We start from the raw sequence: 15,679 nt of genomic DNA on the forward strand, positions 1-15,679 counted from the left end.
ACAGAAAAGTGTTGGAACAGAAATATTGTATAAATATGCATGCCGGTATTTAGAATTTCTTAGTACAATGTCCAACTGACTGGCATGCAACACTAATGTGAGAAGAAAAAAAATAAATGACATTAATTCTCAGAAAGCAACAAAGTATGTCTTCCCAAGCACATAGGACAGTCTAATTTTGTATTAGTATTTTGCATCTGTCTAATGGGATTGTCTAATCAAGATATTGTATTAACAATTCATCAAGTTTAATATCTGTACTGATGAGAATTATTCCCAGCCATTTGGCTCCATATGGGAAAATAATGAGTTCATGTTTCATATTACGTATTATTTTCTGTCTGCTCAGGGGTGGTGACCAATAAAAAAAGCTTGTAGACCAAAAGTGCTCATGGCCAAGGTTTTGACACATTTTGCCATGTTTTATAAACCCAAAAATTATTCCTGATCTACACAATAGTTATCAGCATGGCTGCAGAAGGTTGTTAAAACTTAAAAACCGCTGCCATGCGGCAAATTTGACTGGACTGTGGCGCTGCTTATCAAATGAGGAAGGAGATGGATGTGATCTAAGTGTGAGAACGCCTGTCAGTTTTGTTGAAAGAAAGCCCAGCAGCTTTGTAGCAGTCAGTTTATAAGCTTTTTATTAGTTTTACCAATGAACAGCTATGTCTTCGTGTTGTATTGCAAGTTAGGGTTATTGCAGGTTGAGCTGCTTCATTCAGACACACTGCAGGGAACTTGTGATGACCCGTGATACACCACCGTTCGGAATTTTCTGCTTCACCTTGTCCTGCTCCTGACAGCAAATACTCCTCTCCTCTGTTGTCATGCTCACACACAGACTCCATGTGCTCTATTCCCACATCCATTAGCATCTACATGTAGCATCCAGGACAGTAAGAGTCCATTTGATTTTGTCATTGAGCATGAATGCACAACAATCTTTGGAACGTCACGTCACTTCCTTAAAATATGCAAATATAAGGATTACTATTCATCACCGTATAGACAGTTGTTGCAATATGTATATCACACAGGCTTATATCAAGATTAAAATAAATTTTTGCTATATTATGCAACTCTACTATGTTCCCTTTTTAATGGTCTTTGTGAGGACACAAGCAGTAACCAAAAATTCTGCACCAAAAGAGTCTGATTTTCCTCTCAGAATTTTGAGGAGAATAAGGAGAGCTACATCAAAAAGTGATATTGAACTCACGTTTACAAACTGGCTAGAAACAAAGCTCAACCTTTTGGGTAAATAAAAATGAACAAATACATAGGCAGGTGACAAATTAAAGGCAAACTCAGAACCTTTGATTTTCATATTGAATGGATCTGGTTAAGTCCTGTCTAGTTTGGATTACTTTTCTTCTGAGTTGGAAGAACCACTGAGAATCAGTTCAATGTTAAATGTGTGTCATCATTTTTATCCTGTTATAAAATATTTCTGTCCTGATGGAAGGTTTCTGTCCTGGATGGGTCTCCTCCTGGATGACAATGGGTGACATTAAGGGGCAACTTAATTTTTTGATTTGCTAAAAAAAATAATAGAAATCAAATACCATGGCCTTTGCAGTCATGATACCTCATTATAGTTGAACACAGCTGAGTCAGTGCTCTGTATCTTGAAACCGAAACACCAAGTGTGAAAGTAAGCTTTGGATGAATAGTAATAGGATTCCAGAATCAATGCTATACTAAATAAGCCTCTAATTAGACCCTTAAAATGTTCTAATGTTGTCAGTAGTCTGGAGGATTGTTCCTGTTTATTTGCTAATGTAGCCACTTTTTCTTCATATAAAGATTATTTGCACCCTGCTGCATCCCAAGTACATCAAAATCTTATTTATAGATCATCAGACTTAAACTAAGATTGTTTAAATGTTTTGCCTCTGCTCCATATTTATTTTTCATATATTCAATTGAGTATTTTTTTTTTTTTTTGTCAAATAGAACCCTTTTACTTGACAAATTTAAATAAATGGAAAAATTCAAGCGAAAAGATTATCTGAAATAAGAGTAGCCAGAACAAACTGGAAATAATTTCACTGAACTGAAAACAAGTGACTGCAGCCAAAGCAGTTTTTTTTTTCCTTGGGCAAGTGCCCACTGAAAACACTGGACTCAGCAGCAGCTTGGCTTATCATATTTTGCCACCCTGAAAGGATGAGGCTGTGAGGATTTTTTTTTTTTTTTCACTACAGCCTTCTGAGGCAATAAAGAGGATGACTCACAGCCATTTGCTTCTCTGTCCCTGCACAGGTCAATGTCCTCATAGTCAACTGCACTACCCATCCCCCCTCTCCGAGTTAACTGTGTGTCCACAGTAGGATGAGCTGGCTGTAAACCACACCAGGTCTGTTAATTAATTAATGTACCTTAACTGTGGGGCTGGCTCCCTCCATGGTAGTGGAACAGTTTTCAGCTGACTGCAGTGGTGACCAACAGTGTTGTTTTTTTTTTTCTTCTTTTCTCTTTTAGTTCCTGCAGTGTTTTGATAGAAAAGCAACAGATATAGGAGCAAAGAAGCCAACAGACAGTTGTGGATGGGAGGAGGCCTTCAGCAACAGTCACTATTAATCACCTATAGGGCCATTGTGGTCCTGTCCTATAAACGGCGCCAGTGCAGGAAGGCAGGCAGACAGAGAAAGAAGAAGAGAGCAGAAGGAAGAGGGGAAGAGGGGGCAGGGTGGCTGCAGGGAGAAAGAGGGGGAGAGAATGGTTGGGGAACAGCCTGTTTCCCCATCTCAGCTCCTACTGTGGGGCTGGGGAGCAGTGTTGCTGTCTCAGTGTTTGTCCTTCGTGTTCTCACAGATACCGGATCCTGAGGTAAGAGCCTAATGGCACACTGTGTCCTCCACAGGTCCCTCTCAGAAATATCCCAAGGGTTTTCCTGAGATGGGCGCAGGTGTTTCGCTATGTTTTAAAAGGTAGCTTGCATGAATGTAATTTATGGCATCCGCTTGGTTGCCAGAGTTGTTGCTTGCCTTACCATAAGCATTGGGTGAAGATGTAGTCAGACCTGATGGATTACATGGTGCTGATGCGGATAGCCAAGTCTAGTCCCGGAATAACCAGCTGTTGTTTTGCTTTCAGCAGAACAGAGGAGAAGAACATTTCAGAAAATTTACACAATGTCTTTGCCAATTATATATGCAAAATAGCAGCTAAAAGACAATACATTTTTACTTTTTCTGGAACTGGGCAATTTGTGCAGATCTGTGTGCAAACATAACAGGAATGTAACACATGACTGACAAAACATACATTTATAAAGCTAAAACAAGTCAGTTGTTGCAGTAATGAAATAAAGCCACATTAGATTCAAACTTTAGAAACAAATTACAAATTGCACACTGCAACTGAAGTGTGCTTGAATAAAAAAAAACTATCAGGGTAATGTACTTAATTGTGCTCATGTGTACAGTGACAAGAAAGCAACAGATAATAGAACATCTTTTTATTTATGCGTTTAAAAGCCCATTCACCAAGGGGCTATCCACACCCACAGAACTTCGATGTGCAGCGAATAGGCTTTTTAAAGGAGATAAGAGGAAGAAACTGTTAGAGACAGCACCCCTCTGGGTGCTCAAATGATGCCTTCATAGCTTTTATAAATCAAGTAAAAGATGCTTGAGCTTGTAACAAAAGATGGTTAGTGACTATATGCATTAAAATGTAGGACTGATCTATGTTAACAGGCAACAATAAAGACATCATAAAAATGGTTTTAAATATCACTAAACTGATTCTAACATACAGAATGCATCAATTGCATCAGATATCAATTTAGTAAATTATTACTTCATAATTAAGCAGTTAGCAGTTAAGCTCTTCCATGTGGAATCACAAACCATATATTTTTCTCTTTTTAGATGTTAATACCCTTCCAGTTACTACAAATCTCCCTTACTTACTCTTCCCAGAAAGAAAACAAACCAACCAACCAAGCATCCATCATTAATTATAGTTTTGTTTGTGTGTTGGAAAATATGTCACAACTTGAAGTCAGTTTTGTTGCTATTTTCACAAAAAGAAAACTAGAAGGGTTATGGCCACTAAACTTTATACATTAAATGCCCATTCAGTGGAGGGGGTTTAGTCTTGCATAATCACTCCTGAAGAGAGAAAAAAAAGTAATTTAAGAGCAGTACTAATTATCCTAATTAGTTTTAATTCCTCTTTTTAAACTCAGTGCAAAAGGAGCCTTTTTGTTTGTTTTGCTTTGTGCTTAACTGCGTAGGCCTTCTTGTGTCCTTGTCAAAGACTATGTGCCCTGAAGCAGCTTCTGTCATTGTTGCCATGTTGGCTTGCTGAAACCTAGCATGTCTTACATAAACGAACTAATGAATTAATGAATGAACAAATAAATAAACAAACAAAAATGAATGAACAAATCTCTTCCTGCGCTTGTGCAGATTTCGTAAGCTCTGGTAACATCTGATGGTTTAATAGATCTCCCATTCTTTGTCTTGCAGAATTGACTTTGCAGATCTCACCATTTGTTGAATATGAATAAAGAAATGCTTATAAACAAACAAAAGTGACAAAAGAAAAATTAACAAAAAGTACATCAGTTCACTTCCACATTAGATCTCCTGAAAACTGTGCAAGCCTTAATGTATACACAGGATACTTTTTCCTGTCGGCGCCATCTTTTTTTTTTTTTTTTTTCAAAAGATAGCGCTATCATTCACATAGGCAAATCTAATAAGCATCAATTTTTTAATGCATTGCCTACTGGTTTATGGACAAAAGTATAACATTTCCACAACAATCTGGCATCATCAAAATAATCAATATACAGTAGACAGGGAACAATCCCAATGATGGTTTTATCTGGAAAGCCTGCCTGATCAAAGCCACAGATCTACTCATTGTTCCCTGAGCCCAAGCCCAGGGAACATGTTGTGAAATGTTTGTTGTGGATCCCATATCGACATGATGTTGCCCTGGAGAAAACAAAGAGCTCTGAGGGCATTTTATAGGACATGCTGGAACAGTCTAGAAAGCAGCTTTACATGGTTTGTATTGGCTACTTGCAGAATCAACTTTGCTGATCTCACCATTTGCTGCTAATGAGTAAAGAAATGCTTATATACAAACAAAAGGGACAAAAGAAAAATCAACAAACAGTACGTCAGTTTACTTTCATTTATTGAAATGATTTCATTGCAGTGATCCTTTCATTATTTAGAATGAAAGATGAATTTTTACAAGGACTTCAGCTGTGTGTTAGATGGGAGACATAAGCTGAAAAACTTCAGATAGCTTCCCTTTTAATAAATAAGTTGTATCTTTCATTTCTTCTCTATTTTTCTGTACCTCTAACACAAGTGAAAGAAAAAAACAATCCTTTAATCTACTTTTATTTTTTCACCCAGAAAGGTAACTGAAGATCTAACTCAGTGGTTTCACTGACAGATCATACTGAATGAAGTGTGAAGAGTCACACAGAAAACAAAGCATGAGTTCCCCTAAGATTTGAGCTCTCTCCCTCTCTCTTTTTTTTTTTTTCTTTCTCAAGCTTTTACCCACAGATCCTCCAAAGAAGCCGGACCCTGTCACTTCAGAGACAGTTGTTTTCTGGGGGCTGCGGTTATGGCAGGTCATTGGCATCTTTTCAATGTTTGTTTTGGCAGTAGGTTAGTATGTCTCACAGAAACATTTTGTTATACAAACTCTCCTTCAATGTAGTCAACAATTGTGAGAAGAAACTGCACACCAAAGAAAGCCCTAAATTATGTCATCAATCACATTGTGATTAGCTAAACTGTTATTATTGTTTTGTATGTGAGGAAAAACTGATAATTTCCTTCCAGTGCCATTAGTGTTAGTTTAAACTTAATCAAATATTGGGTCATAATGTTAAAAACTAAACAGTTGCACTTACCAAGGCACACCTGGTATACCAAAGGTACATTCGGATTTGTTACAAAATGACAACAAAAATTTTGTACTGGTTTTAGTTTAAAATCATATGAACAGTTTTTCTCAGCACTACTACAATTAAAAATAAAAAAAAAAAAAAAAAAAAAAAAAAAAATCACCCTGCTAACATTCTATCGATGCTAACACTATCATATTTAGGAGGTACTTTTTTTTTTTTTTTTTTACCATATATACTTAGTTTAGCATGTTTCAATTTGCAGTTTAAATCTAAATTAATTAAATAACCACATTTTATACTGTATATGTTAGGGCTGGGTTAAAAAATCGATTTATCAATTTTAATTGATTCAAATTAAATAAACCCAATACTGATTTATAAAACTTGGAGATAAATTTTTAAAAATATTCCCTATTTCCTGTAAGTTATCCTACTCTTGCATGACTTACCCAGACTCGCGAGATAGTAGCATATATACACACAATTGGTTTCCTGTGTTGCCTCCTTCCTAAATCAGCTTCTCTTGCTAAGATCATGTCAAGTTCAGATGTTTTCATTCACCAGTGTGAATTACGTTCACTTGTAAAGTATTTTGCAGCATATTACCGCTTAGCAACTGATGCTAAGACTGCGGGTACTCATATTAACAGCTAATGCTAAGGGGCGCAGTCACATTCACAAGAAGAAGTGATGTCACCATGCAAGTAGTTTAAAATAAATCTGACATGGTTTATATTTCCTCTAAAACAGGTTTACTCTTCATCCTTTTATCAAACAGTAAACAGTCTGGTGCTATTTATCTGATTTACATGACGGCATGTTGTAGCTGCGCCTGCTCTCTGTGTCCAGCAGTAAGCACAGACATGCACGCACACAACTTTTTATCAGCGAACAGAGTGCACGCGTCGGAAAACAAGTCAACCAGCTGAAAATCAGACAAAAAAATATGAGAATTTTCTAAATTCTGTCAGGCAGGTGGAGATGGAAGCATTTTGCTCCAGTGAGGAGCAGATGGAGTATTTCTCCTGCTCCGGTGTTACAGTAATAGTGTCACGATTGTCATGGCATGAATCAACCCCAATTAAAGGAATTTCTGAGTTGTATTACGGCTTTAAATGGATATATATATATATATATATATATATATATATATATATATATATATATATAAATTAACATCAACACGTTATCTGACATCTGAACTTTCAGAATATTTAGAGCGATTCCACTGAATGACACAGTTTCATCAGGGGGGGATCAGTAAGCCTTAAGATGTTTAAAGAATTCCACAACATGATTAAACTAAAGCAAATTCACACAAAAGAACATATTTTATGGAACTTTATCTTCCTACTGCATCGAAGCAGGATGCAGAAGATGGTGGATTCAATTGACTTATTAAAGCCTTCAAGTAAATCTGTTTGCTTTTATTTTTTCCTTTCATACGTAAATATGCCTCAAATTTCCACCAGAACATTTTTTGCTGCAGTTGAAAGTGTCAGAAGTCCAATTGTTACTCTGAGCAAAGAAAAAGAGCTTTTTCAACATCAAATTATGTGTAGACTGAAGGTCTCTGAGGGGACTCTGAAGTGCTTTGTGGAAAATTAATCACTTGTATCCAAAGCACAATCAATCAGGACAAAAGTGCCTGCACTATCAGAAGATCAGCACATCAGACTTTATTCACTGGGAGACGGAAAAAGAAACTTTGTCATAGAAACAGAATTTTATTAAAAGAAAACTAGAATCATGGATTAACTGGGTATAGAAATTGGATAGATGGGTGGATGTAACAAGAGTTAAATATACTGTTGTAGCCTTAGACATATCAGTATTTTGTGATAATTCATTAAAAACTATTTATTGATAAAAGTCAGAAATTAATATTGTTACATTTGAAACTGTAACAGGTGTATGAAAGTAGAGAAAAGCAGAGGATCAAACTACATTGTTTCAAACAAAGAATGAAACGTGGTGAAATGCCTGTACTTACTTAACTCAATGACATTTTTGGCTTTGTCTGCACAACATTACCTGGAAAACAATAAAAGATCCCAATTAACCAAAATAGTGATCTCAAGTACGAAAGAACTGAACTGGTGGGAAGTTTGAGCAGAGCACAGGGAGAGAAACTACATTACCAAAAGTTTCTACTATGCTTACGTCAATAGCTTAAAACAGGGTTTCTAATATTGTACAAGATTGAGGCCAAATGTAATAAATAAATAGATAAAAATACATACCTTCATGTAGTTTCTCTCCCTGCGCTCTGCTCAAACTTCCCACCAGTTCTGTTCTTCTCACCATTGTCTCTTGGGTGAAAATGCACCTCATTTCTGTATTTGCAAAGCATTTGCACCTGTCGGCCACCGTAGTTATAGTTCTAGAGGGTGTTTCATCTCTCAGCCAACAGTCTCACCCCAAAACATGCAACAGCTTAAAAAAATTCTGATAGTCATCAGATGTACATGTAGAATTATGTGAAATGCGTTATGAGTAATGTTTGCCACTTTTGACATGCCAAACATAGGCAGAAAAAAATAGCCATTTAAGACAGTCGGGCAGAAGCACTGCAGTTGAGGCCGGTCAGACTTTTTAAATTTAAAACTGATTACAGCTATGTATGAAAGTACACCACGGATATAAATTGATAAGATATAAATTGAAAGATATATGGCAAGAATGAAACATGAAACAGAAACTGTTAGAATTTTAAATGAGATCCGGCATGTTTACGATCAGCCATATTATCTTATAATTTTATAAATGGTATAATAACATATATGTTATGAACTGAGACCATCTCAGGCCTTCACAGGAGGAGAGGTGAAATAAAAAAAAACAAAAAAACAAATACATCTTAATTTTATTTCTCCCCAAGATAAATGAATCTTAAACCATATTATAGACAGTGTTGTCATTACCACCCTGGTAACAGAATAGGCTGACCTAACAGATATAAATAAATTAAGCTCAGTTTTGTAACACTACTGAGTCAGTGCAGCTTATTGGTTTCTGTATACTGCTATGAAATTTAAGACATTTCATTCCATGACAGTTTCACAAATAGCAGCCAGAACGTGTTGGCACAGAAATCAGAAAACCAAACACTGCTCACACCTTTTCACACAGATTATTCAGTTAAACTAACACATTTTTAAACATAAAATCTTAAAAGAAATAATTAAGCAGTGATCTCACGCATTGAGGCACCACCGTTGTATTGCCTTCAATAAAATGTTATGGATAAATATGCTAAATTCACAGTGTCTATATTTTTGTTCTTATCTCCTTCAGTTATCACTCTGTGTTGTATATTCAAATGCCGAATCCCAAGAACCAAAAAGGAAATAGAGGCACGACATGCACAAAGGCAGGCTGCCAAGAAATATGCCAACACATTAGAGACAGTGCCACCCCTGAATGAGCTGACTGAGATCCCTGGATGTAAGTACCTCTCTCATAACATGTTTCAAATATTCATGTGACCAAACTGGATTGGTAAGAACAGGAAGCAGGGGCCTTAACTTTGATGTAGTTAAATGGAATCGTTCGACTTGTGCTTTCTCGCGCCCCTGCTTCTTAAGCTTCAAACACAGGTTGCTCCACAAGAGAAGAATAGCATGTGAATGTTTGATTACTTTTCCATACATTATTCCCACTACAACAATGAAACAGACATGTGCTTTGTGCTTCTGTTAAACCATGGGATGGGATATTTCTTTTTTTTTCAGACTTTAAATTCTCTTTTTCGAATGTCTTCTTCTTATGTAAAAAAAAAACCTAATTCTTTGCTGCCTTTCACTCTGTTTTTCTAAAATTTAATCTTCTCTTCTCTTCTCTTCTCTTCTCTTCTCTTCTCTTCTCTTCTCTTCTCTTCTCTTCTCTTCTCTTCTCTTCTCTTCCTCTCCAGCTAACCCTGATGCCTCTGCAGTCCAGACAGTATCTGAGCAGGTCCCTGCTCAGAGTGCTAGCAGCAGTCATCTCTCAGTAGCTAGGGTCAGCGAGGAGCACTCCACTTCTCACACTTTGCCAGAGACGGAATGATGCTTTTATCCTTTTCTTCTGCTCTTATCTTCCTTCTGACACCCTTCTTTGGATTAATCGCTTTACAACACAGTGTACACAGTGGCAGCTGCTCTTGAAGTCCTTTTCATGTGTTTATCACAAATGCTCAATTTGATTGCACATTCAGTCCATCTGGTTTTCTGCCAATGCCAATGCAGAGTTTAGGAAAAGTCTAAACAAAAGAAAATACATCTCTCATTCAGCTGCTTACCACATCCTTTTTTAAATGTAGCTAGAAAAAGATAGCACAGTTTTTTAATCCCCATACTTTCCTTGATAGTGATAAGCAACACAATGTGGATTTTTCAACCATTGTCTAAGACAAACTGACAACGGTTGCAAATACACATCATGTTACTATTGCAAATTTTTTGTCCTTGGGGAAGCTTGACTGTTGCAGTTAGCACTTTCGTATTTTGCAAGGTTCCCATCTTCCTATAGTAATACATGATTAATATTGTACCTGATGCAGGCATATTAATGAAAATTTAAAGAGCAAACAAATTTTTTCTTCTACTCAGAAATTCTTAGACAGAAAAGTGATATGTGTAGCCAGTGCACATGATCATGCATGAAGCACCTCTCATGTTTAATGTCTGTGGACAATTTATATCTGTTACCTTACCTGTCTGTTCCCTAGTTGAAGATTAGCTTTGAATAAAGCCGATTGTTCACACTGTCTGCTGTTAGTGTAAATTAATGATCACTGCTGTCAGGACAGGTTTTATCAGTTGAAATGTTCATACATCTATTCTTTAGTGTGTTACTTATTTGTATCTCCGCCATCTTTAATTGCCTGTGGCTTTTTAAACTAAATAATGGAAACAAATATAGACTGGCATCAATCTCGGCTGCTCATCTCTGTTGTACGCTTGTGTGAGCATGTTCAGTCATTGTTCATTGTGAAATTAATTCTTCTTGCACAACAAATGATTCAAATAAGGTTTGCATTTGAGGGGGAATAAAAACAATATGATTAAGCCACTGTTGTGAAAACATCCATATCTCTCCCGTCTCTAGTGCCATCACGGAGAGCTGATCCAATATGCTTTGGAGTAAACACTTATCTCTTGAACTACATAGCCAATTAACCATGTGGCTGGGAAATGGTCTGGAGATGAGGTTTATACTCACTGCAGCTGTAATAAAAACAGCGAGGACACATATTCTGCAGTGGATCTCAGCCCTGAGCTCAATACAAAGTACACTTTGCTTTTTGCCTCTGGAGTAACTAAACAGGAGGGCAACGTATCCATGCAAATGTGTAAATTGCTGCAATTCCCGTGCAAGCTGAGCTCATAATGCACTGACATTAATGGTTACATCTGAAGAAATAAATCTCTTAAGATAAAGTAAAATGAATTAATAATCAAAAATTGATCATGTAGTTGCTCTTCAAGTGTAACCAGCAATGAAACTGCTGAATATGATGGAATGGTTAATTACAGCGCTATGCTAAAACAAATAGATAAATAAATTCAAACTGAGTTAAAATAAAATCTAAAACCGTGAATGACTAACCTTAAATGTGAGAAAACATGACCTGGTTTCCATAAGGCAAGAAGTAAGAGATAACACAAATATTTTATGAAAGATTACTTTTTTATTCAAATCTTTTAAGGTTATATATAACAAAGCAGGAGAAGGGCCTGAGGCAACTTATGGGGTGTTTGTAAAACATCTTGTATCATAGTCTGTAAATGCTTTTTACAACCAGTTGTCAAACATGCAAAAATTCTTCCTTTTCTTTAATTAATTAATTAATTTTTTTTTCATGTATTTGTTATTTTCTGCCCTGCGATGAACTGGTGACCTGTCCAGGGTGTACCCTTCCTCTGACCTGCTATAGGCTGGGTTAGGCTCCAGCTGCCCTGCGACCCTTTATTGAACGAACAGATAATGGATGGATGAGTGTTTTTTGTTTGTTTGTTTTTTCTTGTTTGTTTGTTTTGTTTTGTTCTTTTTGTTTTTGCCAAATCACTGTAAAAAGCTTTTAGCTTTGTGATGATCTTGTAGTCTTTTATGCACGTTTCCCCTACTTTTTTCTAGTTAAATATGGCTTTTTATTTAGCCTTTTCTGCAATCCCTTATATATATATATATATATATATATATATATATATATATATATATATATAAAAGAAAAAAAAAGTTCTCTTGGTTTTCTATGATTTACAAGTTGACTGCCACAATTCCTTCTGGCTGCCATTTCATAATTAAGCCTCAACTTCATGAATACGCCTAACACTGCGCTTGCTGTCTTCCCTCAGCCCTCTCATGCTTTGTAGGCAGTCATTATTTGAATTTTTACTCTGTTTGGCAACTGTATAAAGGCCAGGACTGATTATTGTTAAGGATGACGTTTGAAGGGTCAGAGTACTGTATCTGTAAGGCTTTAAAATTTACATTTCTTGGCCTGTCCTAATCATGATTGTGAACAAGCCATAGCTCTAACAAGCTCAGGGAATTGAGATCTTGTTAAAAAGAATGTTTTTGTGAAGTGAAATAATTGCAGCTGTGTCCCTTTCCTACTTACCACCATAATGTTGCAAAAACTATATAAATCACAGGAGTGAAACATTCATCTTTGACATTATTTCTTTTGAAGAGCAGCTAATCTTCTACTCACTTAACTATTCACAGTAAATGATCATTTGATTTGTTGTCTAAATCTTTGTATGTCACTTCAAATGTTAAAAATGAGCATGGAGAAATGCCCGCCGCTATCTCACTAAATCTTCTCAAGACACTTAAAACATTGCATTCAGCAATACAACAATTTGAAAGAAGTAAAAGTAAAAACCTGTATGACTTTAGTTTATTTTTTAACATCTTCTACATTGAGTATGTCTTTTTGTTTTGATATACTTGAATGTGCAAAGCTGTTAAAATGATTTGGGATAAAAATAGTATGAAGTAAGAAAAATAATGAGCCTGTTCCTTTTCACAGCCAAAATCTCAAAACAGAGAAAAAAGCCACAAAGGTTCAGACTCTATCCATTTTAACTTTTTTTCCATATCCCTGAAAAGCCCTCACACCCTGAAGGAAATAACAGGGACTGGAAATATAGCTATAGTAAGAAATAAAGAGCTGTGGAACAGTTCCACCAATTTGGCATCTTCACATATCCTCCATCAGCTCTCTCCAGACCTGCTGCTTCCCCAAGTACAAAGTGCATAATTTCCAGTAGCTGAATATTAAAAAGTTCTCTGTGTCACTAAAGACTTACACCATATATATTTCTTGTACATCTATCCCCGACACAGCTGAACTGTCAGGAAACGTAATAAGAGGTTCTTGGAATTGTAAATGGATCTGTTTCACAATAGCAGATGTAAGGTATGTGAAACAGTTTTGTTTGCAAAAAAAACACCTCTCTTCTATAAATTATGTAAATTAGAGTTGGGATTATATATATATATATATATATATATATATATATATATATATATATATATATATATATATATATAAACTGGCAAGACAAGCCTTTTCCTGCTGCAGTGATGCACCTGCTCCAAATGTTTTCTGAAACTCATGCTGATATTTAATTAAAGAATGAAGAGGGAAGAAATAGGGCATAAACAAAGCGCTTCAGTTAAAAACTATGAGGCATGAGGAAAAATAGCAGGAAAAAACAAAAGTTCCTTCAAAACACAAACATTGTCCTTGATTATATAAAGTCAACTATGTTCACCAAAAACATCAAAACAGGGAACAAAAATAATTTCAAGTTTACTGCGATGCCCTCTGGCAGCTTTTGACATTTGCTGTGTGTTAGTCATTTAGCTTCTTGGCCTTTGTGTGTATGAACTGTAGAAAACTGTTTGCTACTGGAATAAATCATTCTAAAATATGACAAACAGGAGACTCCACTTACCTTTAAAAAAGATCAGTTGTGTAGTTTCTTAACTTCACAGGCAGAGTAAAACATATTAATTAAAAAAAAAAACAGTCTCAATATATATTAGCTGCATCATAAATTAAGCTACGTTTGAAACATTAAGGTCTTGATAAATCTGAACTTTAGTATTTCTAACACACAGAAAACATAGAAAAGAGGAAGAGGCTGTAGGGAACTGGAGTTCGTATAAGGCTTGGCAGACTGAAAATATTACTCTTAACCACAAGTAGAATACTAGATATCGCATTAGCTATGTATGTGGTAGGAACCCACTTTCTAGGCACATTTTATTCATATGTTGTCATCAAAGGGTGTGTTGGAGGTTTTCTAAAGACCTTCTTCAACATTGGACTCATAGTTGGTTGTAAAATGGGTCAGACGCAGCCATCCATTTGCAGCAACCAGGTATAATCAGGCTATCAGATTACATTTAACACCATGTCTGTGTGCCTAAAGGTATACATACAACTTTTTAGCTAAGATCAGATTATTGTCTTGAGCTTGAAATCATTAGTGGATTTTCTTGGAGACTGTCTAGGTGATTTCCCACTTTAGACGTGTAAAGGAAAACCAGCTTTCAGCAAGACAGAGGTCATGATGGCGTTGGTTGTCTGTCTGCCTGTTAGCAACATAACTCAAAATGTTAGAGATGGATTTTGATCAAATTTTCAGGAAATCTCAGAAATGGAATAATTAACAAGTGATTAGATTTTGGGGGTGATCCAGATCACTGCCTGGATCCAGAGAATTTTTTAAAGGATTCTTTACCATGGGTAGATAGGGATAATTCTGCTATGAGAGCTTTTAACTAAAAAATAATGTCTACAATCATTGGCAAAAAAATTAAATAAAAATAAAAATACATGGGCTTTGTGGCACTCCAAATAATTCTAGTTTATTTATTTATTAAGAAAACAAAAACAATACTAAAACATAGATGATCCAAGGCGGGACAGACAGGTTATCGAACCTCAAAATAAGGGAGACTATAAGGAAATAAAGACAGTGTTCTCTAATACTGAAAATAAGAAATAAACCTCTCTCTTTGCTTTTGTCTTTGTAGATTCTCATAACCATTTGTGTTATGAAGATGGAGATATGGAATTAATTATTTCTCTTTTTTCCCCCCTCGCCTTTGAAGTGCACTTAAAACAATCCTATTAAATTAATAATTAGATTATGCTTATTGGAGCGGCTTATATGAGAAGTACTTTTACAACCTGCCTGCTTAGCAAAAGATTATGTTGAAGTAATTGTCCCTCACCATTTCAGGCAAGACCATAATGGTCCCTGATGCTATTGGAAAGCCTCTAACCTTTTCATTTTGTTTTTGTGTAGCTGCAAAACCAGAGGAAAAAGAAGAGGTAACAACAGTGTCTGGAAAAGTGGAGGCTGAAAAGGGAGAAAAGAAAACCAAGGATGGCAAGAAAGAGGGCAAAAGTGCCAAAGAGGGAAAAGGAGATGAAAAGGACGGATCAACAAAGAAGAAGGGTGAAAAAGGTGAAAAAGGTGAAAAAGGTGAAAAAGGTGAAAAGGGAACATCCAAGAAAGAAGCTGGAGATGGCAAACGGAAGAACGGTGAAAAGGAGGAGAAAGGAGGAAAAGGTGGTGCTAAAGGAGGAGGCAAGAAAGCTCAGAAGTGAACTCTACCATCTTATGAACACTGAAAAAAAGGATTTCATATTTCACTGCAAAAAGTTTGTGCACTTTTTTCTAAAATGAAATTTATACATTAATGTATTTAAAATAAAACATTTAAACATTAGAAAAGGTGTTACAATTATTTTTGGACAAGTCAAAGTCATGCAAG

At 36.0% G+C, this 15,679-nt stretch overlaps 1 protein-coding gene across 2 annotated transcripts; it reads left to right on the forward strand.

The window, feature by feature from the left end:
• The first annotated feature begins 2,332 nt into the window (after positions 1-2,332).
• Positions 2,333-15,596, forward strand: tmie (transmembrane inner ear). Of its 2 annotated transcripts, XM_041993067.1 has the most exons (5): positions 2,333-2,362; positions 2,488-2,835; positions 5,534-5,651; positions 9,194-9,343; positions 15,208-15,595. In XM_041993067.1, exons 2-5 carry the CDS (start codon positions 2,725-2,727, stop codon positions 15,510-15,512), a joined length of 684 nt encoding a protein of 227 aa, XP_041849001.1. In that variant the 5' UTR covers positions 2,333-2,362; positions 2,488-2,724; the 3' UTR covers positions 15,513-15,595. The 2 variants fall into 2 exon arrangements, with proteins under 2 accessions (XP_041849001.1, XP_041849002.1); XM_041993068.1 differs by lacking the exon at positions 2,333-2,362 and having other exon boundaries at positions 2,596-2,835; positions 15,208-15,596.
• Positions 15,597-15,679: the final 83 nt, after the last annotated feature.

Source organism: Melanotaenia boesemani, chromosome 8 (assembly GCF_017639745.1).
Source record: "Melanotaenia boesemani isolate fMelBoe1 chromosome 8, fMelBoe1.pri, whole genome shotgun sequence".
NCBI classification, from domain to species: domain Eukaryota; kingdom Metazoa; phylum Chordata; class Actinopteri; order Atheriniformes; family Melanotaeniidae; genus Melanotaenia; species Melanotaenia boesemani.